The sequence below is a fragment of the Scardinius erythrophthalmus genome, assembly GCF_964197995.2.
Source record: "Scardinius erythrophthalmus genome assembly, chromosome: 4".
Lineage (NCBI taxonomy): Eukaryota > Metazoa > Chordata > Actinopteri > Cypriniformes > Leuciscidae > Scardinius > Scardinius erythrophthalmus.
The window spans coordinates 39,937,912-39,951,494 of NC_138224.1; the positions used below are offsets into that span (position 1 = coordinate 39,937,912).

The 13,583-nt window shown below is 37.9% G+C and overlaps 1 protein-coding gene across 1 annotated transcript in view; it reads left to right on the forward strand.

Annotated features, from left to right (window-relative positions):
* Nucleotides 1–2,041: 2,041 nt before the first annotated feature.
* Nucleotides 2,042–13,583, forward strand: part of LOC308689304 (NLR family CARD domain-containing protein 3-like) — a gene marked incomplete at both ends in the record, with an annotated part of 57,117 nt that continues 45,575 nt past the window's right edge. Inside the window, 2 exons of the mRNA XM_081362957.1 lie at nt 2,042–3,747; nt 4,859–5,032. Coding sequence (XP_081219083.1) covers nt 2,042–3,747; nt 4,859–5,032 — 1,880 coding nt within the window. The remainder of the gene's footprint in view (nt 3,748–4,858; nt 5,033–13,583) is intronic.

Consider the following 13,583-nt stretch of genomic DNA (forward strand, 5'->3'; position numbering starts at 1 on the left):
ATTTTTAATGATGTATAGTTTGTCAAGGTATAACATTAAATCTGATAGTAAATTTGAACTAAATAAAAAAAAAAAAACGCTTCAGTGCGCCGACGCACTGGTGAGGCTTAACAGGTTAATGACACATTTGGGGAGAGGATATATTCCAAAACTTTCTGAAAATACAGTATGAAAATTAACTGCATATAGTTACTAGAAATGTTTACCTTGGATATTATACAATTTGCATGCATTCAAAATAAGTCCTCACATTCTTTACTTGTGGTACTCTCAGTGACACATCTGAATGAAAGGCTCATTATGCAGCTCATTATGCGGGTCATTGTCTTCTCAGGTGTGAATCACGCCCCCATGCATATTGCCTTTCCAAACAAAATGTGTCTTACAAAGTTTAAATCAATGTATTGTTTTATGTGAATGATTAGGCAGGATGATTTTGGAATATTTATTCTCTCCCCAAATTTGTCACTAATAAAACATAATAAAAATTATTTAAAGAAAAGGCTTATATTTACCTTTTAATAGTTTGTTTACATCTACCTTGTAAATATCTTTTTTTTATTAAAAAGGTTACAATTACAACAACAATTCAAGTGTAATCTTTCTTTGTAAAAACTAAAGTATACATTTTATCATACATATTTCAAAGTTAAGGATTTGATTGATTATTTGATTACTTTATTTTTGACAAAACATTAATATTATATATTAATAAAACATGATATTTTACAGTAAAAATGTATAATCTATCCAAAACTAATCAACGAAATGTTGTCTTTCATATGTCTGTAACATAGGTCTTTCATTTTTATTATAAGAAATATAAATGTTAATTTGCAGTTTAATACGTTGCTTATACAAATACATGTTATTTCAACATATTTCAGATCGATTTTTACTCAGTATAGCAATACAGTTTGCTAAAACTGAAACATTCATTCACACACAGAAACGCCTGACTGTAACGTTGTTTTATGAAATATTAGGGCATATAAATGTTAATTTGCAGTTTAATACGTTGCTTATAAATAGCCTTCATTTTATTTCAACATATTTCAGTCGATTTTTACTCATTTCAGTATAGCAATACATTTTGCTAAAACATCATCATTCATTCACACACACACAGAAAGGCGATTTAAATTTAAACTGTCTTGTTGCGAGCTGTGGTAAACAGCGCGCATCTCTGCGGCTGCCGTTCATTCATTCACACGGAAACGCGATTAACTTGAGAAGGAAAAAAATCTTACTACAGTATTCCTCACTCAGTCGGATCCTCGCTCCTCGCAATACCCGCACTCTGAGGTAGATTCTACATTATTATTATTCCTCACAGCGCTGCCAGATGGTGTAAACACGTAGGCTACAATGATATGATTAAACTTGTGTTTTCTCGAGCTGATATGGGGGCGTTCACAGGTTTGCCTCAGTAATTTGCATTTGAATAGCACACGCTCTCCGTGGGCGGGTTCACATTACATTTGAATTAGCTCTAATGAGCTCGACTGGAATCGCTCTCTTTTAATACAGATTTCACAAGATGAGAATATTTGTTTTTTATATAAATTACCTCATTTAAAAGAAGAGAATTCAAGCTTCATGCCTGTGTGTCTGTATGCCTGTTTGAGTATTCGCTGAGTTACAGTTCATTTTCGGACGCGTTTCAGAATGGATTTAACTGACAGAGAGAAGGGAGAACTCGCATCACCTTTATTTTTCTTTATTTGGCAAAAAGCACAACACTTTGTTTTTATTGTGAGTATACACAAAAATAATACACATTTAACAGAATCGATTGATGTATGAAACTTGCTTGTAATATCAAAGTCAACAGAGCAAAATTTATTTCTTTTGAACTGAACTGAAAAAAAGCAAGCCTATCGCACCGGCGCGATTGTCGACCTCAGGGGGTTAAAGCTTTTTCCTCAGTCCTATTTGTGTTTTTTGGGTTTTTTTTACAGAATTTTTAAAGCTGCAAAAGTTTATGGAAACTCACAAAACCGGCATGAAAAGAAAAGTACAACACATTTTTGAGGGGAAAATGGAAAATGAGGTACATCTTAAGGACGTTTACACAGAACTCTTCATCACAGAGGGAGATATTGAAGACGTCAATCAGGAACATGAGATTCTGAACATTGATGATGCTTTCAAGATGAAAAAATCACAGGACAGACCAATCAAATGCAATGAAATATTCCGTTTATTGAGGGAAAACAATGAGAAAAAAATTGTGCTAACCAAGGGAATCGCTGGCATTGGAAAAACTGTTTCTGTGCACAAATTCATCCTGGACTGGGCAGAAGGAAAAGCCAATCAGGATATACACTGTGTGTTCCTGCTTCCATTTCGAGAGATTAACATGTTAAAAGACAAAGAGGTCAACCTCCATGAGTTTTTACTGGTATTTTACCCTGAACTGAAGGACCTGGAAAATTCAAAGTTATATTCTAAATGTAATCTAGCATTTATATTTGATGGACTTGATGAGATTCGACTGTCTTTGAACTTTAAAAGTGGAATTCTGTCAAGTGTTAAGGAAAGATCATCTGTAGATGTGCTGTTCACTTGTCTCGTAAAAGGGAAATTGCTTTCATCAGCTCTTGTATGGGTGACCTCACGACCAGCAGCTGCCAATCAAATCCCTTCTCAATATGTAGGTTTGTTCACAGAGGTGCAAGGATTCAATGACCAACAGAAGGAAGAGTACTTCAGAAAGAGAATCAAAGATGAGACTCAGGCCTCCAGAATCTTCTCACACATTAAGACATCTCGAAGCCTTTATATAATGTGTCATATTCCCGTGTTCTGTTGGATCACAGCCACAGTACTTCAGAATATTCTCATCAGGAACAATGAAGAGAAAATCAGCACAACACTCACTGAAATGTACATTCATTTCCTGCTGATACAGATGAACATGAAGAGCCAGAAGTATGATGGAAAAGAAGAAAGAGAACGTAAAAAGCTCTTGGATTCAAACAGAACAATGATTTGTAAGTTAGCCAAACTAGCATTTGAACAGCTGAAGGAGGAGAACATTACGTTCTATGAGGAAGATCTGATAGCATGTGGTATTGGTGTGAGTGAAGATACTGAGTTCACAGGAATAATCGCTGAGATCTTTAAGATGGAAGATGGACTTCATGAGACTAAGGTCTTCTGCTTTGTGCATTTGAGTGTTCAAGAGTTCCTTGCTGCAATGCATGTGTTTCTCTGTTACCTGAACAAGAACAGGGAGGGGCTTCAGTTTTTCTTTGATGACCAAGAAGAAAGCTTCACACTGAAGGACCTACTAGAGAATGCAATTGATAAAGCCGTGAAGAGTCAGAGAGGACATCTGGACCTTTTCCTGCGGTTTCTGCTGGGCATTTCACTGGAATCCAGTCAGAAACTTCTCAAAGGCCTACTCGCATACAATGAAGACACCACAGAGAGCCTCCAAAAAATAAGTAAATACATTAAACAATTACAAGACAGGTGCCCAATCTCAAAGGAAGCATCAGTAAACCTATTTTACTGCTTACTGGAGCTCAAGGATCATTCATTATATGAGCAAATACAAAAATGCCTCAGTTCAGATGCAAATCCAAGAAGAAAACTCTCATCGTCATTATGTTCAGTGTTGGTCTATGTACTGCTGATGTCAGAGAAGGTGCTAAACGAGTTTCACCCAAAGAGGTTTGTGTCATCGACAGCAGACTGCATGAGACTTGTCCCAGCTGTAAGATGTTGCCGAAAAGCTCAGTGAGTAATTTAATTGACCAAGGTTTAATCAACAGTTTTACTTTACAACACTAAGTAATTGTGTCAAAATACAGTATGAAAAAGCTTTCTGTCCTGATTTTGAAGAAAGAAATGTTTAATTGCAGAAACATTAGAAATTAATTCATATAAGTATTGGTCAGAAATACACAAAGTATAGAGGAAATCTTAGAGATTGAGATTGGGGAAACAGGTTATATTCTATATGTTGGTAATATACCAGATTCAGTTAATAATATGATTAAATATTTACTAGCAGCAGCAAATAAGTGATTACTCGTTTATGGCTTCAACATCTTGCCCAACAAGAACTCAGTAGGAACATATTGTCATAAAAATTTATAAAATTGAAAAGATTATGTTCAAGTTAAGACTACAAAAAGAGACTTTTGAAAACACTGGGGAAAATGGACTACACATATCGTCCCCTTGGAATTATAAGGTTCTATCTGTGTTCTGAGCAGTTTTGAAATATTGAGCTTTAAAGTTTTTGCATTCCATTCGACTATGTAGAAAGAACCTTTTTATTTTCTAAATAAAAAGTTCCAAAATGTACACAACTTAAAAAACAACATCACATAATGTAAAGAAGGGGTCACAGAATAAGAATATGTGAATAACTAAATTTTGACAAAAAAAAAAACCTTATAATTCCAAGGGGACGATATATCAAAACAGAGAGAAGGGAGATAGACGTATGGATATAAAATTCCTTTCACACATGTAACCACTGTGAGAGAATATTATTTCAAGCTGCATAAAAGTATGGCTATGGACATGAGAGTATTTGTGTTTGTATGCATGTCTACTTATGTATGATTCTACAAGCACGAATAAGTATATATGTTTACATGATAACCTGTTGACTTTTTTTTACTCAAGGACCTCTTGTACTTGCTGATTATGAAAAGAGTTTTTTATTTTATTACATTTTTTATTTAAAGTTACATTTTGAAATAATTTCTATGTAAATACACATGAAGCTATGTGTTGACTGTTTGTTACTGTTTGTCTTTTTTCATCTTTTTTCTGAAAAGTTATATAAAAATGAAGTTAAAAAAATGTAATTCATATAAACATTTTGGATTGGCAGATTTGATGGCTGTAGTCTTGATGAAACATGCTGTGGAACTGTGTCTTCAGCCCTACAATCTTCAAACTCCCATCTGAGAGAGCTAGACCTGAGTAACAATGACCTGCAGGATTCAGGAGTGAAGCTGCTCTCTACTGGACTAAAGAGTTCAAACTGTCCACTGAAAATACTGAGGTTTGATTTTCAATTTCATTCGCTCAACATCTGAGGCTGAATCATTGAGTAATTTATATCAGATCTGTTTGTTTCATGAATGATTTATCAGCAGTGTTGAACACCAATGCACAGATGACTTGTTAACTTAGACCAGGGGTGTCCTGAATAGGTTCCTGCTGAGTTCAGCTGCAACCCTATTTCATCACCTCATCTGTAGTTCCCTATCAGTCAGTCACATTCAACGTTACGTCAGACTGAACTGACGTATTGGGATTTCGCCTGAGAGCCCAATCACCTTTGAGTGGTAACAGAACAACTCAATGCACATTGCAAGCCACTCCCCGCCAGCTGGGTATATAAGGCAGCATGCATACTCCTACACTAGGCTTTCGCTTCAGAGCTGAGCGGATGTTGTGTAACGAAATCAGCCCAAGTGAGGGGCATGTATAATTAATAATCAATAATTAATAATTAATCATACTGGTTATGAGCCATATTACCTACACTAGAACTGAAGATCTTTGCCCGAACCCGACGGGTTTGGTCTTAATTTCGATCATTTTACACGGGCTCGGGCCAGGATCGGGCTTGCGCTTGCACTCCGGGTTGCGCGGTAAATGAATGATCAGGTGATGCGTTTTGATTAGCGCGAAAATGGATGCTGAGGAGGTGAAACGGAGGCTGGCCTCTGGTGATTATGTTTTGGTTGCACAGACAAAGAAAGCAAAGTCTAAGGTGTGGAAAAATTTTGACCTTGTGCATAATGAGAACAATGAGACAGTGGGATATGTGAAATGCAAAAGATGCGACATTCGGTTAAAGTACGACAGCAAAACGACAGGGAATTCGTTGCTGAAAAGGCATGTTGATCGAAGCTGTTTAACCCTCTGGGGTCTGAGGGGTTTTTGGGGTCATTGAGATGTTCTGACATGCCCTGACATTTGTGCTTTTTTCAGTTGCTTATAAACATATTAATGGCAAAGGTGTAAATTCACTCTATTTAGCACAAACAGGTCTACCATAATATGTGAACAACTTGCATGTACATGTTTGTATTTTTGATAGAATAATGTTTATGCATGGTTTTTTCAAAAACAAAAAACTAAAGTTACTGAAATAAGGCCATAAAACACATTCTAAATATATGTAAATAAGACTTTTGACTAATGGATGACGTTGCCTAGAATTTTTTCTTCAAAATTATGTGAAAATCATCCTGCCTAATCATTCACATAACACAATACATTGATTTAAATCTTGTAAAACACTTTTTGTTTGGAAAGGCCATATGCGGGTGGGCGTGATTCACACCTGTGGAGTCAATGGGGCCCGCATAATGAGGCTGCATACGTAATGAGCCTTTCATTCAGGTGTGTGACTGAGCCACAAGAATGCAAGGACAATATATAACTGGTTTGTTGTTTTTTCCACAAATTTTGCTTGCAAATTGTACAATATCCAAGGTAAACATTTCTAGTAATTGTGCAGTTAATTGTTCTCATACTGTATTTTCAGATTTGGAATATATTCTCTTTCCAAATGTGTCACTAATAAAGCATAATACAATTATTTAAAGAGAAGGCTCATAATGACCTTTTAAGATTTTGTTTACAACTATCCTTATATATATATATATATATTTTTTTTTTTAAGGTTATACAATTACAACAACATTTAAAATTGTAACAATATTTCCAGTGTAATCTTTCTTTGTATTCGCGATTCATATTAAAACAGTATTTTTGCCAGCTGTAGTAGCTCCACAACAGCACGCATCTTTGCGTTCATTCATTCCGATTAGAACAAAGCAAACAGAACTGACCTAATTCCTCAGCGGGATCCGTTTGCTCCTCGAAATGATACTTCCAGAACTTCTGAGGTAAATTTTTTGCAGGATTATTATCAAGATAGTATTATTCCTCACAGCATCGTAAAGTACATAAGTCTGAAAGTAAACTCGCGCGTGTTATCCAGCTGATGTGGGCGTTTCACAGGTTTGTTTGGATCGCCTCACATTTGCGTTTGAATAGCACGCGCTCTCCGTGGGCGGAGCACATTAAAACTTAATTAGCTGAGATGAGAACGACTGACATCTCTCTCTTTGCATACATATTACATAAACTGTGAATATTTGTTTTTTATAAAAATTACTTCATTTAATAGAAGAGAATTCAAGCTTCATGCCTGTGTGACTGTATGCCTGTTTGACTGAGTATTCGCTGAGTTACAGTTCATTTTCGGACGCGTTTCAGAATTGACTTCACTGACGGAGAGTAGGCAGAACTCGCATCATGTTTATTTTTCTTTATTTGGCGAAAAGCACAACACTTTGTTTTTATTATGAGCATACACAAAAATAATACGGAAAAAAACGAGCCTATCGCGCCGGCGCGATAGCCGACCTCAGGGGGTTAACACCTGCTAGTGCCCAGGATCAACCTACAATCACATCGTTTGTTACAGCATCAAAACCCATCCCTGCTAAGGTGAAACGAACGGTGACGGAGAAGTGTGTCAGCTTTTGCTGTAAAGACATTAGGCCTTTTAATATCATAAATGGCAAGGGGTTTGAAGAGCTGGCGCAAGAACTAATTAATGTTGGGGCTGCGTATGGGAGGGTTCCTGTAAATTCTGTTATTCCGCGCCATGTGACAATTGTGAAGAGGTGCACTGACATGGCAGAAGAAAAGAGGGAAGCTTTAGTACAGAAACTTAAGACTTTGTTAAAGGATGGCACAGTCGCAATGACCACAGACATGTGGACAGAGGATTATCAGAAGATTAATTATTTGACAATCACATGCCATTTCATAAGTGAGGATATGGAACTGGTGAATAAAACCCTGACAACTACAATGTTCCCTTTGGAAGAGGCAAAGACGGGAGAAAATATCAGACGGGAGATACTGAAACTACTGGTGACAATGTTTGGCCTTGACGCTTCCTCTCTCAGCAAAATTGTATGGGTGACCGATGAGGGGGCAAATATTAAATTAGCTCTGCGGCCATACCAGAGATTGGACTGCATTGACCATCTCATTAATAGGGGTACTGCGCCATGGACTCGACATTGCCGAGTTATCCAAAGCTGACGTGCAACGGACATAGGAGATACCATTTCTGCTGCTAAATCATTAGTGAGGTACATTAAACAGACGGGGTTGGCTGCGCAACTGTCAACAACATTGCTGCAAATGGGAGACACTTGGTTCAGTACGGTGTACCTCACACTGACTTCTATACAGGCCATTTATCATAAGCTCCATGAAAAGCTGGAGGCACGAGGGGAGAGCGCACGCATTGAGACAATAGCACCAGACACACTGGACTTTTTGATAAACTTTCTGAAGCCATTCTATGAAGCACAGAGGGAACAGAGGGAGACAAGTATCCAACACTTAATAGTGTGTGTCTCTGGAGTGAAAAACTGAAATGCCACTGTCAGCCCAATGCCCTGGACTCCCCTCAGCAAGCTGTCGTGCGTAAACGGCACGAAGACTGGCTCGCGTGTAAAGTGATCATACAGGACCTCCACAAGATCGCAACATTACGCTGGACAAAATTTAACCAGCTGAGAATGTTGTCATACTCAGACAGGAATGCCGTACATGCTCATTTCCACACTCTTCTGCAAGCCATGGCTGCAGGTGCACCAGATGTGGAGATTCGAGACCCAGAGCTCTCAGGCCCCGGAGTCGAACCCAGTGACAGTCCTCTGGCGAAAAGGGTGAATTTTGCGGAGTGGGAAAATGTAAGGCAAGCTGACTGGGAAGATGACGATGTCACTCGCTACATTGAAACGACTGCTGTCATGGAAAATGAAATGTATGTTCTTGGCAGGTGGAAGACCAACAAACCATCCTACCCAAAACTTGCAAAATTAGCCAGATCAGTACTATGCATCCCGGCCAGTAGCAGCAGCAGTGAAAGGGTGTTCAGTGCTGCTGGACGCACCATCAGTGAGCGCAGGACCGCGCTGAAGCCATCTATGGTGGATTCAATAATTTTCCTCCACAAAAACATGTAGCTTAATCTTGGTGAGTAAAGGTTTTTCAAATTATAACTAAATATTAATTGAGTCTTAAATGCATAATGTACAATGAACAGCAGAGTATAGGCTACAGGCTAATGTTGGCATTATTATTTTATTATATTTCAGCTGCTGTTCACTGTCACGTTGAGGCCGGATTGTGGAGAGAAGTGGCGAAGCAAATCCTGCGTCTTTATCTTAATTTCGTTATTGCCAAACACCCATCTTAATTTAGAATTTATCTTAATTTAATTAGTTAAGAAAGACTCCTATAAAGACGCTTTATTAGCGTGTTGGCCTTTTTATATTCGTATTGGTGATTGTGGAGAGAGGCGGCCTCAAGCAAGTCGCGTTTTCGTTTGTCTTTATGTAACTTTTCGTTTTATTTAGTTATTGCCAAATACCTATCTTAGTTAAATTTGTTAAGAAAGACTAATTTTTATAGGCATGTAGGCCTATTTATAGGCTAAGTGTATGCCTAGGCATATGCTGAGATGTTATATTACAGATTTATTTTATTTCTTTGTTCCTTCCAACTTCCAAGTGGCCTATACGTTAGTCATGAATAAATGATGTTAAAAATGTATAAATGAAATGACTCATTCTTGACTTGACTTTACTTGGCAAAAGAGCTGTGTGCGTGCGCACATTTGAATAATGTCGGGCTGTAAAGGGGTTCGGGCTTTTAAAAAGCTGTCAATCAAATTGTACTTGTCGGGCTGGGGCCTTGTCGGGCCTAACTTTTAAGGCCCGATTAAAGCTCTAACATACACATTTTAAATAGCCCAAAAAGGGAATACATAGCCCGTATATTTGTATCTCTATATATAGATAATTAACCACAATAAATTACAATCAATTATGAATTTACAGATGGGCTATAGATCAAATTTGTGAATGCCTACAAAATTAATGTCACACTGAATAATTCATTCGTCCGCCAAACGAATTATGCGATTTTCTTATCGACTCTCAAGGAGGATTCTTCAAAACTCTCAAGAAAGGCTATTCCTCTGGCCATAAGATTACGAACTTGTAGGCTACTCAACAATATAAAGCTTGTAGCTAAGATCACACATTTAAGAGGCTTTGTTCTATGAGCATCAGACAGAGACAATTAAAGGTACTGTATGTAACTTTTTTTATAAAATGAATCCTTTTTTTTATTGCCCGTCTGTGAAGGGGTTGTAATCACACATTACAATGATCCACTTTTCGTGTTTTGCTATTACCTCTGAAGGCCAGTATTCCTATTTTTATGTGAAGTCTCCGGGTCGGATTTTCTGCGAAATCCACCGCATGTGACGTGCATGCGCGCTCCCGAGCCTCTCCGTTTTATATATACAGTCTATTGCGACGGCACTGCAGCTAACGAATTTATCTGCTGAAGCTCGTCAGGCCAAACGTCAATCGGATCGACTCAGGACGAAAACACGGATCAACATTGGCAGAGCATTTTTTATTCTGGTAAATTACACGTTTTCAGATATGCTGAAATAAATAATTATAAACTGTAATGAAATAGCAAGGTAAAATATAACATACATGAGACATGAAATGAATACAAAAGACTGTTCCATGATAACAAAAAGCAGGTGCTTTAGGATGTAACTTTTATTTTATGTACTAGATCTACTGTCTAACGTCACTCATCCCACTACGATCATATTGTTTATAATACAAAGTTCCAGACACGTTCAGTAGGCCTACAGTAATATTACTTCCTACTGTCTTATTGTTACACTGAAATTGTTCAGTCTAGTTGACTAACCGTTTTTGTTATCATTCATTGACCTATGTTGACATTGCTGATTGTGAAAGATACACGAATAGTTAGTGAAATTAATGCTAGATAACACCACATGTCGGCAAAATACAGTCAATGTAACGTTATCATGGTACGAGCATGGAGCATTAGTTCTACGTCAAGCTGATAAAAGTAGCCTATTATGGTAATGTTGCAGTGGGAGTTTACATGAGTTTCCAGCATGTTGTGTGATGCTTTCTCCGTTGTGTTGAAAGTCTCAGTGTGGCCGCCGGTAGTGAGTGCGCACTCTTGAGTTTGAGCACGCGCACGAGCGCTGTTGTTGCAATCTGAAACATCACCGCTAGAGGCCGCTGGATCCTACATACAGCACCTTTTAAGCGTATAATGGGTTTTAATAAATTAAACTACAACTACATTTAACAAAGAATATATATATATATATATATATATATATATATATATATATATATATGAACAGTATAACGAAAGTAAAGAAAGAAAGAAAGAGCAGATCACAGAATGGCAAACATATCACAAACAATGATCCTTTGAGAGCCAGCAAAGAATCAAATCACCTTAAGCAGGGATAGACAACCTTACATGCATTTAAATCTTGGTAAAAATAATACTTGCATTGATCTTTATTGCTGAGCAGGAATGCATGTGTGTGAGTGTCCATTCTCTGTGTGTCAGTTAGTTGGAAGTGTTCTTTCGTTTCCTCTGGAGCTTGTGTCGTTTGCGGGAAGTTCAAACAGTTCCCTTTTAAGTAGAGTTGCCGAATAAATTAAGTTTAAGTCCGTTTCGCTCATAGGTAGAAATGAATGAACACGAGACTAAAACAAGACAAGAAGCCGGTGATACGACTAATACAAAAAGCTAAGAAGCAAAAGTATAACACAAAACAAAACGGAGAGTGGATAAACTTGAAGAGAAGACAAAGCAAAGACAAGACAAGACCAAACAAGAAAAAAAAACAAAGAACCATGGCGTGTGCATCCGTCTTTAAGGAGTTTGAAATCCACACCTCTTTTGGGTGGTTAGACCAATCGGATTAAGAAATTTTGAGCGGGAAAGAGTTTCTTTGTCTCCGCTTGACGGCCTAATTTGCATGGTTTATGACGGTGTTAGATTTTGTCATTTCTACTCCAAATGATGGTAAAGACAGTATAATACATTTTATCATAACCTACTACATATATTTAGCTTAGGCACACCAAGAGGTTTATTTAGGTACCAAGATTGGTATATCTGGAAGATACAAACAGAGAGATACATTCTTATTCTTTAAAGGAGACATATCATGCTTTTAAATTGTTCCTTTTTACATATAAATCATACATTTGTGGTCTATATAAAGCGGAACTGCAATGCTTGGGTCTGAATTCCTCATTATTATAGCTCCACGGGCCCCTTTTTTACCCCTTTTCTGAGGTGCTTCTGAGAGCAACACGTTTTGGTGCGGTCTCTTTAAATACAATTGAGACACTTCATACCCCGCCCCCTCTCCAGGTTGCAGAGGTTCAACTCCACCCCTTTCGGCCATTTTTGTAGTCTGATAGCAGAGATAGGATTATCTAGCGGCACAGAAACTTTTTATTCACACGTTATTAACAAAATGTCAACAACGGAAGACTTGTCCAGCCAGCCTTAGATGTTCGAGCCAGAGTTGGAGCCAGAGCGAAATGAAAATGAAGACGACGAACCTGCAGAACAACGTCTTCATATGGATGTATCGCAATGGTGTGTTACTGTATTTATACATGAAACTTTGGTCTTCCGACCTTTTACCACCGTGCTGATTTATTTTGATTAATATGTGCGAGGGAGAGAGAGCAAGACAGCGTCTAGTTTGGAGACGGTGATGTCTTGTTTACACTTTCGCCGGGCTCCGAGAGAGAGAGAGTGCGCGCGAGACCGGGTCTCTCTCTCTCTCTGCTCGTTCTTTCAGTTAAACATGCGCCACAAGCGTGGCAGTTCATCTACATTAGACGGTGTAATGAAGCGTGTGGGTTACTACATCCAACAACCGATAATTTTAACTTACCCTCTCGTAACTTCTGCATCCTTTAGCTTGGACTACAAAATTACAGCGAGAAATAATAATGGCGGATTGCTCGAAGTGTTGGGCCGGAAGTCAATGTCCTTATTTGGCAGTTCTGCTGCAAATACTGTGACGTGATAGTTCAAAAAACGTCATAGATAACAGAAAAATCTGAACAGGTTGAAAAATATGACCAAAACAGAATATAAAGATATCAACGAAGCACCTGAAGAGAATAATTTCATCTTTTCTGTACTTCTAAACACTCCAAATATACAACAAAATGCATTTAAGGGCTAAAAAAGTGCATTTAGCATGATATGTCCCCTTTAAAATAAGCACTTAGAGTTCAACTAACACAACTAGGAAGTCACACGAGGCTAATAAAAGGGGCTAAACATACATGCATACAGGAATATGTCACATACACTTTTGAAGAGTTAAATGCGAAGAATGTTCGTCTGTTCAAACAGATCGCAATCAATTAAAACCCCTTTTCTCTGCAAGCAAGAAGTCTAGATGGCTCGAAGAGACCTCTCTGTGATGCCATAACAACGTTTAAATATTTTTAGACAGTAGTCTATATAATAAATGTACACAAAGTGACGTCACCTGAGGGCGGCATAATGCGTATTAAGAAGTTAATATAGGTAATATACAAATATATAGTCCATCCATCCATCCATCCATCCATCTTCTTCTGCTTATCCGGGGCCGGGTCGCGGGGGCA